The 15896-nt window shown below is 36.4% G+C and overlaps 1 protein-coding gene across 1 annotated transcript in view; it reads left to right on the top strand.

Moving 5' to 3' along the window:
• The window catches only part of GABBR2 (gamma-aminobutyric acid type B receptor subunit 2), a gene marked incomplete at both ends in the record, with an annotated part of 442331 nt that overhangs the window by 395462 nt on the left and 30973 nt on the right, over positions 1 to 15896 (top strand). Inside the window, one exon of the mRNA XM_079533247.1 lies at positions 11483 to 11593. Within this exon, the coding sequence (XP_079389373.1) occupies positions 11483 to 11593 (111 nt within the window). The remainder of the gene's footprint in view (positions 1 to 11482; positions 11594 to 15896) is intronic.

The following is a 15896-nucleotide window of genomic DNA, read 5'->3' as shown; positions in this document are numbered from 1 at the left end:
AGGGAGAAAAATCCCTCCAAGTGTAAGTACAGAGCAAGTCCAAGATCACCTCATGAGTCTGAATGTGTATGAGTCTCTGGGGCCAAATGACACGCAAGCCAGAGTCCTGAAGAAACTGGCTGATGTAAAAGGAGGGCTCATGCAACTACAGACTGGTGTTCTCCAACCTATGCCATTCTATGATTCTACGACTTTACTGAAGAAGCAACCATCTCAATCAATTCTTTGAGGCCTGGCAGGACCCCAGGATTTGTTGCCAATAGTGAATCCTGAAGCAGTCTTTTTTTTTTTAATTGACTCCTGGCACTGGGAAGATGCATAGCTTAAATACTGTGTGTCTACCAAGATAACTTGAAGCTCATATATCTGGAGGTACAATATACATCTATAGATGTACACTGATATACAACTATAGTAAAAGAATTATGGAAACACATCAGAGAATGGTTACAGATCTATACTCCCAATAACGCTGTAGTTTGAAAATAAGCCAATTTTTCTTGGCTGGATTTTTTTTTAATACAGGAAGTCAATGAAGCATAGTCTTATAAATAAGCAGATGAACTACTTTTGTCAAGAAGATATAGGAATTGCACTCCATAATACAGTCAGTTCTGAGTTATCTACTTGTACTAGATACACACCAAACATTCTTCAAAAGCTAAAGAAAATCTACTGCACGATATGGAGGCTAACAATGTAAAAAAATTAATTCTATGGAAATATAAAATGTATTTTATGGTTGCAGGGTTTTGTTTCACATTGTTTTGCTTCCCTACCAACTGAAATTTTTGTATTGTATACAAGAGCTATGCACCTGCAACATTTAAAGTCTTTGGTAGACTAGTGTTAAATGAAATCTGTTTTGACAGCTAGTGAAAGTAGATAAATAATTTAAGAGAAATGTTGCATAAAAGTTTTACTGAACTGAGAGAAAAAATTCCCAGGACTACCTGCTTTGCTCTGGATAACGTCAACAGAAGTGGCAACACTGAAATTGCTATTTGTAGAAGAAAGACGTAATGGAAAAATCAGAAATCTCTATAACTGCTATTCTTTTTGCATTTTGGGAACATGTAACTTTCAACTATTCTTGGCTCTTAACCATGTCAAGTACCACTTTCAAATCAGGAGAAATACTTGATAAATAAGACTTGAGAATTGTCTGCTGTCTTTCCTATGGCTTTTTAATTACCATTTCTTCTCTGTTTAAGAAGTTTTCAAAAATGAAGAAAAAAATATGGTATTTGTGATGTAATGGTAGTATTAATCCTTGTTATGGCGTCAGGGAGAAAACGACCAGTTCAGTGTGCTCAATCCCATTCATCAGAATTGAGGAAGCATACTGGCAAACTGGATGTGGTTCAAAGAAGAGACATAGGGCGTCTTAAGGAATGATTAAATATATGTCTAATGAAAAACAAACAAACAAAAAAAAAAACAACAAAGAAACCAAGGAAGTTGTAGGGCCAAAATCTGTAAATACCTAAGTAGGAACAATGTATTGTTACATACCACTTCAATTCAGTAGACAAAATATGCAAAGGACTCGGGGAACCTGACATTAAGTTTATTTTAGAAAAGAGAGGCAAAATGAGGGGCATTTCTTTTTACAGTCAACAGAAATGCCATTATGGCAACGTAGAAAGAGGTATATAGGTTCACCACCACTGAATTTTATTTTTTTTTTTTTTCTAAAGGAGGTGTTTTACTTCAAACATAAATTAATGCAATGGAAATCTACATCCCGTGTTTTGATGAAAAGAAGAGTTGTCAAAAATTGTCTCATTCAACTGCAATGCTGATACAACTGTGAACTCCCTTTTCAGATTTCTTTCGTAAGGCAGGAAAAGCATCTGTTTAAGATTCCAAGAGTAATTTTACCTTGCCCAGGGCTATATCATTCACAGCTGAAATAGGTTCCCACCTAATATCAAGGTATGCTTTGTGCGCTTCTGTTCTGTACTCACCTCTAGTTTGTAGATTTTGCTGACATAATTATTGAAAACATCCGTGGTTCTTCACTGCTGTCACCTTGATCTAATATAAGATCTGTTGAACTCTTAAGTTTGAATCTTCAGAAATCCTCTGTTAAGACTCTAAACAAGCATTCTCAAACTGGCAGAATTAGGTATAAGATGATTCTCACATCTTAAACAGACTTTCCAGAATTAGCTTCTTCCAGCAGGCTCAGAATGGAGATGAACAAGGAACATGCTCTGTCTGCAGTTGCAAAAGGGCTCTTCCAGAAAAAGTGGAAACAGGATTTACTTTTTAAAAATGAATCAACTAACTTACTGGTAGTAATATTCCTTAATTTAGATACTGATGCATTTTTCTCAGAAAACATAAAGATTTATATACATGTAAGAAACAGGTGATCTCAATAATTTTCTCCATACAGAATTATTTTGGTAGAAGTATTCCTGTTGACCTTTGTTAACTGCAGTAAATCTCCTTTTAATTCAAAATGACCTTTTATTTCAAGGTTACGTTATCCTAAATAAGGTTAACAGTTTTAAAAGGTCAAAAGTAACTAAATCTTTGGAGATAATAAAAAGATTTAAGCTGGCCTGACTTTTTTTTATTTTTTTACCTATTCAGTTTTTGGTTTGTGGTGTGTAACAATGTTTATATCTGAGTCAGTTGCAAAGAGAAGAAGTAAAAGAAATCTTTAAAATCCTTGTAAGAGATAAAAAGGCTTTCATGTATTTTTGTCTACTGAGATGTACCTTACATTTTGCTGTCAACAAGAAATTGAGAGTTCTTTTTGGATAGAACAACTTTTATGACAGGGAAGTTACATCAGTTCTAGAATGACTTTGGAGGAGATCTAGATGCATATGCTACAATTGTTGTGAAATAATTATGAGAAGATCCTTATTAAGCTAGCCTACTATTTATTAATTGAAATTTTACTTAAAAAAATTTTACACAGAGGAAAGATGTATGCATAATGCAGCAGTTTCTGAATTATGACTTACAGTAGTCACAGGAATAGCAGCAAAATCGTCCAGCAGTGGATGGATGGACCATCATCAAAGCATTTTGAAAAGTATAAAAGAATAGGTAAATAAATGAAATGTTCTCTCATGAAGAGAAATCATAATTTTCATTTGTGGAAGCCCAGAAACTAAATATTTATCACTGCTTGCAGAGAGGAACATTGGTGTAAACTGATATTTGCCTCTGAAAATGTCACACAACCTGACTTTATATCTTCTTGCACATCTTATTTCTATGTTTTAAGATGGTCTTAGGGAAGGGATTTTCACTTACTTCCTGCAAAAAGACAGCATCAATTTGTTGTCACTGGAACTGCAATGCAGATAGACATGGTAATAAATATTATCAGAATTTGTAAATCGAAGAAATTATAGCACTACAAATAAAATATAAGATGGTTATAGGGGGGCTGTTGTTGCCCTCCTTGGCCTATAGCTGGACACAATTGAGGACCTGAGAGTTGTTCTTGCTGGGGGGACCAGATTGATGGCTCCTGGGCACAGATATTTTATTTAATAGAAAGTGCTAATTGTTGTTTCTCCAAATGCTAAGAACAGTAAGTCACATCCCTGCATACAACTCAAGCTTACCTGCCAGCAAATCCTCAGCAGAGAGAGACTCTACCAGCTCTACTGAATTTCTCCAGTGGCTTCTATGATCTCAGGGGAGCAGGAAAGATAGTTAGGAAAGGAATGTTTGTAGAAGAACCTACAAATCTAATTTGTCACCTTGAGTACTGGGCAGCTTGGCAGAAAGGGAAGGAAGAAGATTATTCCTCAGTTTTCAGAGCAGATATCACAAAGTGCACATCTCTGGAGGAATCTGCAACTCAGGAGACTCTAGGTGGTAACAAAGGTCTTCCTTCATCTAACCTGCTTTTCTTCCAAATCTTGGCCTTTTGCCCTCCCTTCAAAGAAAAAACATATGTTCTGCTGCTGAGAGCCCTTTATTAAGTCTTTGTAACGCTCGTCCCACTGCTTCCATGCACATACTCAGACACATTTCATTACCCAGTCCCTAGATGTATAATTGGGGCAACATTCTCTGAGGAAATAATACAATGTACAATTTCTACTGAATAGATCACGGAGTGCAGAGAAGGAAGACTTAGTCACATTTTTTTGGAACACTCCACAAAGAATGAGAATTTTGCCTTTTCCTTTCATTGACAGTCTGCATTTGTTTGCAGGGATCATAGTGGGTTTTGTAGTTATTGTTGTGGCTTTTTTTATTTGATTTATTCCATAGTTTTGAATTTTAGCTTTAATGAAACTGCATTTTGAGAGCCAAAAATTTCCTTAATGTTTTTATTAATATAATCCCCTAATCCAAGCAGTTTTATTTATGAAGCCCCACCACACTAAAATAAAAGTCATTAGGTAAAGTGATTTTAAAATAATGCTGCTGAGGGATTTTTCTATTTTCACAATATGAGGGCTTATAAATAGCTCTTATGTTATCAACTTTCAATCACGTTAACATACAGAATGTATTATTACTCTTTTGTGGAGTTATTTGTAGAAGAGGCAGATGGGGAATTAGAAAGTAAATTTGTTTTGAAGATAGTACAGTGTGGCTATCACTGTGACTATCTTCAGACTTCAGCGCTTTGTGGTAGTAAGAAGTACAGTGGTTATATCTAACGTGTTTTACTTTTTCTTTTGGTCTTTCTTTGCTACCATCTGCTTTTAAGGGGAGGCCTGGGCTCATATTTTTGGCATGTGAAGTAAAATAAGTAATATTAAATTAATCAGTGTCCTTCAGTCTATAAAATGTGTTAGCGCTTCTTTTTCCTTTGTTTAAATGGTGCATCTTTTTATGTGAATTAAGAAAAAAAAAGTGGCTAGATGAAAAAAAGTTGGAATTCACATGTTGGTATTCAAGCTGAACAGGCTTGAAAAGTGGGGTCATGTGATCTTAATGAGATTTAACAAGCCCAAGTGCAAGGTGTTTTACCTGAGTTGGGGCAATCACAAATGTGATTGCATTGGCAATCAGACAAAAGACTGGGAGAACTCCTTGAGAGCAGCCCTACAATTCATTGAGGTAGGGAGATGAATTTCACTGTAACAAGAAAATGATTAAAGCAAAAACTACCCTGCAATCACCCCAGACAACCTAAAGATCCTTTAATCCCATGGTGTTCAGATACATTTGGGAAACCTCCAGTCTTGCAACATGCTTCACACCACCGTTCTACAGAGCCCACTTGTGGCTTGTTAACCTTTCACAAACAGCTTGTTGTTGTTTTTGACTGACTTGAAATACCTGTAATTTTTTTTAAGTTGTATAACAGTATAAATAATACTGTCTTAAAAGATAATCTCAACCTAAAATGTCACACATTTTCATTGTAAATAACTTTGTAGAGAGATATGTAGTAAAGAATTACAAAATTATTCACAAATGCAATTTCAAGTCATTATTTTTTTCCAAAAATATATTTTTTTAAAGACTGAAAGTTTCTTTCAAAAATTTTGCCCAGTAAATTTCTAATTAGTATTTCTAATTATAATTTCTAATTAGAAATTTAATGAAGAAAACTTCTACCTCCAGAATAGTAAAAATTGAGGTCAGAATTTTTATACTGAAGGAAAGATCATTTATTTAAGTCAAAGATGTAAGGTTCAGTAGACTGAGTTCCTCTCAGTTTTCCTTGGCAATTTGCTTAACCTTCATAACATTTCCTGTCTTTGGCTACAGAAATGCAGTAATATCTTCATTTCTGATAGCACCATGATTATTATTATTATTATGGTAAGAATGTGTTGGAGGTTGGAGGCTGGAGTCATTGTAACTATTTCATGAAATTAGTTTTTTTTCTTTTCTAGCTCATATAATGGAAAAATAAATGTAGCATTCCTAAACTTGTGCTTCTCATGAGAATTGTTGATATTCAGATGGGTACTGATGATGCATGCTCTCTTGTTGAAGTGTATTCATATTCATCACTGCAAACATTTTTAGACAACTTCAATGTTAAAATTTTTTGATTGTGAATTTATAAAATTTTAAAACTTCAAAAAGAAAAACTAATCCAAATTCAAGTCTAAAAGCATTTTCTCCTCAGTCTACAAGAGAGAAAATCTGGCATTCATGTTTTACAGTGGATGCAGGGGCCATTGTGGTTGTTCAGAACCTCGTCCTTACCTTCTCCTGGGTTCAGAAGCTTTATGTTTTGCATTTCTCTTCCATGAGGCATAAAGTATCCAGGTGTAAGGACAGGTATTTGGTCCAGAGTCTGTTCTCCTATGCTGGAAAAAAACAAAAACGAAACAAAACAAAAAGAAAACAGACCAAAAAAAAAAAACACAAAAACCAAACAATATTTACAACATCTGCTAGTTGTTCATTTATTAAAAGCTGATTTTCTATTTTGTGTTCAAATTCTCCCATGACTCCAAAAAAAGAAAATACGTGAAAAAAAAAGTCTTGACATCAGTCAGTGTCTAAAATCATTAGACTACTACAAAATTGACTGACCTTCTCCAGTAATCTTGAGTGGATCTTGGTTTATTTGTCAGTGCATTGCTAGTATCTAGTAAGATTTGTAGTCAGCAGAACTACTACTGAACATGTGATATGTTTCATAGTGTATATGAACCCAAGCCCAGCTATGGACAAAAATAAGTATACTTTTATGCTAGGTTGCTTACCGAGTATTTGATTGGAAGACATTCCAGGTGAGGCTACCCTAGCACAGCATTCCATTTGCTATTTTGCATTCAAAGAAGCTATTACTTCACCAAATAAAAAACATTCAAAAAGGTCTATTTCCTCACAAATCACTTTTTTGTGTCACCGTTGTTTTGCTCTAAAAACATCACCAAATCATTAAGTAACTGGGAAGTAGACAGCATGTGTTTCTTCTCTTTATTTTCATCAGTAATTGAGAGCCTGGCCACAATGCACTGCATATAAACCTCCTTAAATCCTTTGCTGGTACACCTTACATATGGATATGTAGTTTAGCACCGAGGAAGGTCTGTTACAACCTGCAGATACAGCATTTACAGTAAAAACTAACTATAATTATCCTTGCAAAAAATGCTAATTTAAAAAAGAAGTAAAAGTGATCTTCTTGTTTAGCAAAGTCTGGGTTTTCAGATAAGGAATCGTATTTGGTCTCCATATGACTGTTGTGTGTGCCAAATTTAAAATGCCAAAGATGTCTAATTCATGCTGCAGAACAGTGATAGTAGACAGTCATTATGGCAGTTAAATGGAAGCCATTTAAAGGGAAGATAAATCAGAGAGTGGGATGGCATATGAAGATCGATGGAAGAATATCATCCCATATTTTCCTATATGATGGGAACTGCACAGTTCATTTTAAACTTAGTAAACAGAAGCTGCAACTATTTACCTTATTTTCTATATCGATCATTGAAAAATCTTATAGGCCTTATATTCTGATTTTCTTACTGATGAAGCTGCAGCTGCATAAATAATAAAATGTACTGGAAATCTTAGAAAGCTTACTGAGATCCTCCACCTGTGAGCTGTTCTTTGAAGCAGCACCAGATTTCTTTCAATCTTTCAATTATTATCTGCTGTCCTTGCAGCAGGATCCTGAGAGATGACCATGGAGAAGTGCTCAAGGAGGGCTGAGATGTTCTGGAAACAAACAGAAAGCCTTTTGCTGGATGTTTTGAGGAGCATAGGCCCCTTCTTCCTTTAAGACCTATGTGTAACTGTAGCAATGAACTGGGATGAGGCCAGGCTCTTCTCAGTGGTGTGTAGTGATAGAACAAGGAGCAACAGCCTAAACCTTGACCACAGGAAGTCCCATACAAAAGCACAGAAGGACTTCTTTATGGTAAGGGTGACAAAGCACTGGAACAGGCTGCCCAGAGAGGTCATGGAGGTATTTAAGACCCATCTGGACACCTACCTATGTAACCTGTTGTAGGGTACCTGCTTTAGCGGGGGCTTGGACTCAGTGATCTCTTGAGGTCCCTTCCAACACCTGCGATTCTGTGATATATTTGCCATAACAGAAATGTCTTCCCACTTCATAGAATATTTTCCAAATGGATTTTGGCTACTTAAATAGACACAGAGAAAAAGAAATTGTAGTTCTAAATGAAGAAGAGAGACTTGAACATTATTTATATGGACCAAACAACATCTTTCCCAGATGGCAAAAGTGCCGCAGGGTGCCCTATATTTGCACAACTCAGTGTGAGGCAGGAAGAGCTGGCCACCACACTGTATTTTTTCCACTGAAAACTGTGCTTTTCACTTGATTCTTGTTGTGTCTGGGCTAGTCTGACACTGTGCAGGAATTTGCAAGGCACTCAGCAATCTCTGTCATTGCCCCTGCCCTGATCTTTCTTGCAAATTTCCCTGCTGTTGCCAGATGGTTTTAAGCTTTCCTCTTCCATCTGGCAGTACCCACCTAAGCCATTTCTCTCCTACAATGAAGAGGATCTGCCAGCCCACCAGCAGACTGAAGAGCAAAGAAAATCAAAAGGCAACCAAACTACAGAAGTAACATAACAGTTTTAAAGTGCATGAAAGGGGAAATTATTTTGTAGGCTATCTGTCTACTGACTTGAGTTGCTTCCTAAACAAAGCAGATCTGATGTAAAAAAAGCATTTTTACGGAGGTGACACACAACTCGTGTATGAAGTGAATGGATTAAACTGTTTACATTCAACCATGGAAAATACTCCAGAAAATGATATCAATGTCAGAAACCTTATTAGGTTTCAGAAGAGGTAGGAAATCTTCAGCCTAATTACAAGAAAGGAGGTCTTCAGGCCTTGAGAATGTCATCTGAAGGGCATTTATATTGTTTTCTATAAAAGGAAAGGGCAAATTTCCAGTACATATATAATCACTGGTAGCATTTATGTTGTCATCCTCTCTAAAGCAGTAACAAAGTGCACAAATGGTGGATGATTAGGGAGGTCAGTGAAGTGCGCCATTCAGCTGTAATTGTAGAGTTTTTAAAAATTCTTTTGACATCAGAAAATATCATATGTTTTTTTTAACCCAGCTTTTTGCTATGATTAGTTAATTCATGCAAAATCAGTGAAGAAACAGAATGGCAAATTAAAAGCAGTACACCAGGAATGTCATTCTGCAGCAGCGACAAGTAATCAGCAAAGTCGGTGCACTGTAAAATTACTCCTACCTGCCAATACTTAGCTTCAAATGCACAAGTACTCCACAACATTTGGTTTAATGTGTTCCCACCTTGTTTCCCACTGGAAAGTGCTATGGGAGAAGTGCCATCCCATGTATAATTTGGCTGATGCTGCAGTCAGTATTCTCCCTTTTCCTGATCCCTCCAGAGCACTTCACAAGACTTACTTATCTCACGTGGATTATTGGATACAATGTATTATTTAATTAGCACATTTTTTAAATTATCATAGGCTTATAAAATCTGGCAATCTTCATATTAAGGATATTGAGTGAGTCTGTTCTCTCTAATATAATTTCATAAGAAGTTGTGTTTTCCATTTCATCATTTTTCTGACTGGGACTTTCAGTTTTGAGTAATGAACTGTGACTTTCCAATTTTGACACAAATTTGCATTAGAAAGTAGCCACATAGTGAAAATAAAAAGGTTATCCACTGCTGACCCAACAAGCGTTTGGAGTAATTCAAATTACCTGGATTTGGTTAAAAATGGTTGAACGCTGCAGGTTGTTAACTATGACATGAAAGTGTGCATTCCCTTCCGTGCACATAAATTGTTCAGGGAGAAATAGGTAGTTCTACTGGTCCTCAGACAAACATTTGTAGTATCTTAAATGTTGTAATGTTTCTTCATGTTTTCACCTATTTGTGTTCTATGGTCATTGGTTATTTGCTAGCCATCAGCAGCAGTTTAGGATGGAATCATGAACTCAGGGACAGTTACTGTTGCCACTCTCATTTCTATTTTATTTTGTGCAACTTTTTTTGAAAGATCTTTACTTTCCAGCTCAGGGTATCTACATAAGCCCAGGGTAAAAATAGATTTTAAATGTTGTTGTGCTGCCTGCTGCAAGATTTGCAAGGGAGGTTGTGAATCTTGCCACCATGCAGCACATAACACAAGCTTGTTTGCTGAGTTTTCCTCCCATGTCTATCCCCTTAATTGTAAGCTTTTTTTAATCTATATGAGGTCAGGGACAATGTCTCCTATCTAAAATGTCTAATGAAGAAAAGAGAGCTGGGCATTAATGCTGTCACCTTTGAGGTCAATAGAAAAATTCACACTAGCAGCAAGAATGAGCTGTAGAATAAACTCAGATCTTTCTAAAGTCCTTCCACACACAATTCTGCGTTTCAGTTGGTGAAAATGTGTTTTTTCCTTAGCTTATGATATAATCATTACTCTACTCTGTGAGACTCTTTACATGTGTTGCTCATCACAAAGGGAAACTGCAGAGCCTACAGGGAGAGCCAGGTACAGAAAGCTGCATCTGCACTGATCTCACTTGAGCTGGAGATCAGATCCAGTGTTTCAAAGCAGGAACCAAAAATAGCCGTCAGGACTTCAGTCTATTCTGAAAGCAACACAGAAGGTAACTGCACACAGCTCTGAATAGCCAAAAGGAGCATTCTCTGGTACCTAATGAAAACAGTATCTCTTAAAATCACATGTAAGAAGTGCTTTGTATTCCTGTAGCATGCACACCATTAAGAAGCAGTTTCACTCTAACCTAGTCCATATCCTAATTATAGGCAGCATAGGAGAAAAAAGACACAGACCTGTCCCCTCTGTGTTGAATGTTATTTTTATTCTTGATATAAAAAATGAGGAGTTCTTGCAGGATTCTCTGAGCATTAATTATAACTTCTCCCTCATACAAACACTCCTGGCAGTCTGCAGGTCCTTTTGATTCTGCTCATTTATACAATCTCCTTTCCAAAATTAATGGAAATCTACAAAACTTCTAACCATATTAAATTTTGCACAGACACTCACTTGCTCCACATTTTTGATGATTTATACTATCTACTGAGCTGCTGCTGCGATTTCCTTAGTAGATGGTCTTTGATTTGGCTCATGGTTATCACTGAATAAACATCTGAAACACAGAAGTATTTCATACCCTGTTTATCAGCCACTTGCCAGTGACACAAGAAGTGCAGGTGAAAGGAAGGATGGCTTCAAGTACATTTATTTTCATGGCTGCACGTTCAAGCTGTTCATCTCATGAAAAAATAGGTGTCCTAATGCTGATAAATGTGACTGACACAGTTAAAGACAGAGTGACTTCAGATGTTTTCTCTCTGGTTTGCAGTAGGGGTGACCTCATCTACTGGTAATTATGCAGCTGTTTCCTCAGATCTTTACTTTTTTACTCCATTCCTTTGCAGGTTGATGGAACAGACATCACAAGTTTTTATTTCATGTTACCCACTGAATATTCTACACATCCTCAAGCTACTGAGAGTAGATTAACTGCCTCTGTAGTATGACTTCAGATAAAACCTAAATCCAAATATCTCACTCTTTATTTTTGTAGCCGGACCCTGCAGGCAGAGACATCTCCATCCGACCCATCTTGGAGCACTGCGAGAACACTCACATGACAATTTGGCTTGGGATTGTCTACGCATATAAAGGGCTCCTGATGGTAAGCACAGTTTACTCTGCAAAAGCTGCTTTCAAGCTTCTTGCTGATAGGCTTGAACTGAATTCTATTTGTTTTTCTGAGGCTGGGAGCAAGTTAAAGCTTTTATTAAATACATCTTTCATAAAGTTTAAGTGGTTATATGTGGGTATAAGAATATACAAACGTATAAAATAAATAGAACACTAATAGTACTAGAGCTGAAAACTAGAGATATTCCGCCAACCAAGAAATTTAATAGTGAAAAGATAGGTCTATTAACGAGACTTTATAAACTCAGACTGCTGAGGTTCTCTGAAAGGGTGGGGTTACCTTATTCTAAATGTTTGACTCCACATTGGAAATGTCCATCAGGAATAGCTGCAAGAGATGCTGAATGGGGCTCTGAGCACCCTGATCAATCTGTAGGTGTTCCTGTTCATTGCAGGGGGGTTGGACTAGATGACTTTTTAAGGGTCCCTTGCAACTCAAATGATTCTATGATCCTATGATTCAATGCAAGATGAGTTTGGAGCCTGAATCAAAATCATCCCTTTTTTCATTGTGGCTCTTCTACATGAAATATTTTGTTAGTGGAATGAAATTCAGGAAGTAGCAATATGAAACCTTATAGTTTAGATAAAAAAAGAAAAAAAGACCATTGGTGATTAAAAGATCCTCATACCCTAAGCCTCAAGGTTCGAAAAATATCTGATTTTTGACAGTAGTGACCAGATGAACACCTACCTTGAGCTAAGCCCCATCTGGATTCTAAAACCAGATAAACATTTGCTTACACTGCCTGAAGGGTTCAATCTGTTCTGTGCATTTGTAGCATGCCTGTTCAGAGGGACACCTGTCAAAGACTGGGTCAGTTGCTCCCATTCGGCGTGGCAGGTGCTGCTGCTGTGGAGAAGCTGGGTAGGGTGAGATGCTGGTGCCTGGAGAATGTCTTCTGTTGTACAGAGAATGGCTGCTACCAGCCTGCAGAGTCCTGCTTGTTTTCACTCTGCTTTTAGCAGGCTAGAAGATCTTTAGGTATGCAGTACAAAGCTCAATAGGAAGGGATGAGAGTTTTTTATTTATTCTATACACTCAGCTGCTTTGTGGTGCAGAGAAGGAAGTTGCACTGAACCTCTCCACCTCCTGACTGCCATCTCTGACCACAAGGAATCCTTCCCACCTTCCCAATAGACAATTATTTTCAGAAGAATGTCCAAGAAGGCTGTGAAACCAAGAGTGAGAACATACTTAATCACACCATGGAGATCAGGATTTAGGAGAGATTCTGCATCTTAGCATTTATTACTGAGTAGCTCAAGTGGCTCTGGGTTCATTGACGTGTAGCACATGTCTAGGCCTTTCAGTTCTGAGGACAAGCACTGGGAAATGCAGTCAGACAGTAAAACAGCTAGCGAATATGTGACCTTTAGTACAGTTGTTGACAAGGCATTTGACTTTATTGTCTCTTTCCTAACTTATTTCTTGTTTGTTATTTTGATACATTTATTAGTAAATTCCTACTCTTCAGTTAAGAGTGTTTTTTCCTTTGAATACAAGAATTTTTCTATACAATACATTAAAAGGAAATTACAGGTTTACTATATTTCTATTACTTTCCAATCTCATTGTATAGAGATTTTGAACAGCTCATTTCACGTTCTCCCATGTAGAAGCTGTCACTGTTCACCATATAAAGGCTTGAGACATTTTTCTCTGTGATTCTGTTCAAAAAGTAACATGAAAGTATGTTTGGTTCATTTAGTGCAATGTAAATAAACAAATTAAATTCAAATCCTTAAAAAAATACTGAAGGATTTTAAAAAATTATTTGCTTTGCAAAAATAACTTCTGTAATACTTTCAATGTTAGTAAGAAGACAGGTTAATTAACATTAAATTTAAAAAAAAAATTCTCAGGTAATGGTAATGTTGTTTGAATTGTTTCCTTTTTATTTTGTTGTTCTGGACAGCAGTTGAACTACTTTGGCTTTCATTAATTCATTGCTGTAGATTGGTTTGTTGTCAAGTACGTCGTACTGCTTTCTACAAGATGTGTGACTCAGTTTGTTTAAGTTTGCAAATGCCATTTGGCATTACTCATCATAATTATTTCAGGCACACAGTGTTTCATAACCATCAGTAAAATATATACTTTTATTGCTCCAGTGCCCCTTTATTACACAAATTTATATATACGAAAGAGACTTTGGAATCAGTCAAATAATTGCTGCAGTGTCTTACTCTCCTGGAGCACATACACCTGTGTGAAATGAGGACAACAGGACTGATGTTTTTAATCTCATCACCAAACTTGTTTCAGATTTCTGTCCCCCAGGCAGTTTGTCTTTCAAACAACAAAAAAAATCCTGGAATCTCTTGTGTCACTGTATCATTTTATACCAGTTTATCTAATGAGAAACTCTGCAGTTTGTAACAATTATTATCGTTATTATTACTACTATAATTCACATCCTGTATGCTAAGAGCTAATATTGGTAACTACAGTACAATATTTAAGGCAAAATGTCTTAGTGATTTATTTGAGCCAACATTGTGCACAGTGGCTTTTTGTGTCTAACTGAGAATGCAAAAATTGGGTTAGCTTAAAAAGTACTTCTCCTCTGTGGTGTAAACACAGATCAATACCGTCCAGTCTCATGACTTAAGTGTGCTGATGCAGTGAATTAATCATTTAGGTTAGGGCAGAGCATGGAAGGGCAGATGGGGCAGGGAAGGAAGCCATTTGTTGCCAGGACATACAAGCTTCTTCTGTATTAAAGTACGTAAACATTTAAACAAAGCAAACCTTTACGTTCAGATTCATAGCTCTTCTTTCCTTTGAAGTGATATGAGGAAATGCATCTTAACTACATGAAGGCTTTTCAATCACTTTTCAAATTCCTTAGGACTGATGATAACGGACTGATGATGGAGGACTGTTGACCAGAGGACAACAGGAAGATTACTATGCTGAGTCTTGCCTTTGTACCTCACATTTGTCTTCTTAGTGACTTTGACCAAGTGCCATCATACATATTGGATTTTGTCTTTTCCCATCTGAGGTTTCAGTTCCTAAAAGGCTACGTACAGGTGTAAGGCCACTCTGTGTATATACATACCGGCCATCTGTTCTGATATGTCTAATTTTGATTTCTGTCAGTGTCAGTGAAGTCGAACAGTACCTTTATTTTGTATATTCCAAAGATGGGTAGAAATCATATCATTGTAAACTTACCAGTGCTGCATTATTAGCATCTTTTTGAGCAGTGTGAGCATTTTTTCCAGAAAGCAATCCCAGATTAAGGATGGACTGGACTCCTTTGCCCCTTTGTCTATTAACCACAGTGGACTTGTCTACAGTTCGATTCCCCTTTTCCTCCTAAGGCATTTAGTTAACATTATACTCAAATTGTTTATGTGCTGGAAGTTTCTTTCATTCTGTTGCTGATGTAAGATCATTATTATGTACTATTTAGTTACTGAGAAACAGGCTTTCAAGGTCAAGGTATATTTTCTACTTGGCTGTTGTTATGTATGTCAAATCCTACTTTCACCATGTAATCATTAATAGAATTTGGGTTTTTTTTTAAGCTATAACTCTTATTACTGACCACTTCTGATACATAATTTTTAAAGTGATGTCCTTAGTTTACCTTGCTAAGGACAAAAACATCATGACGGTGAAAAGAAAAATTGATACACCAACAAGGCTGATAAGAAAAAAAAATGTCAAATTCCTTCTCATTATTTGTATTGCAGCATTTTGTTTCATACATTGACAGTATTTTAGCATCCAAAGCATACATTACTATATGGTTTTGTAGGATGATTTTTTCCATCGTATGTCCATAAGGAAATTTAAAATGTTTTATTAAAATATTAGAGATATTGCAGTAAGGGACTAAGTACCCTTACATGTCTTTTAGCATCACTTTTATAGGATAGAAATATATCTTAGCTGTAACACATGTTTTTGTCAGAGATGTTTGACCATTTTACAGTACTGTGGTTATCTGTGGTGATCTTTTGCCACAGACAGTATAAAGCTATCCTAAATGGATTCTTACTCACAGATGTTACTGTAAAGTGTTTCATTACTAAGTAGAGTTTACATGTAAGGAAGTCAAATGCTGTAGAGAAAGAAGGTAAAAGATGTTATTAACTGATTTGAAAGGCTGAAGCATAAAGACAATTTTTCTGTGGATGTGTGTTAGTGACCATAGCTTCCTGCAGATGCCAATCCAGCTCAGTCTGTGCAGGGCCATATTTTGCCACTACATTTTAAAAAAAAAAGCCGTTTGGTTGAATAGCTGGATGTCACCTCT

Source organism: Tetrao urogallus (assembly GCF_951394365.1).
Source record: "Tetrao urogallus genome assembly, chromosome: 3".
NCBI lineage: Eukaryota > Metazoa > Chordata > Aves > Galliformes > Phasianidae > Tetrao > Tetrao urogallus.
This window is presented reverse-complemented; position numbering and strand designations above follow the sequence as displayed.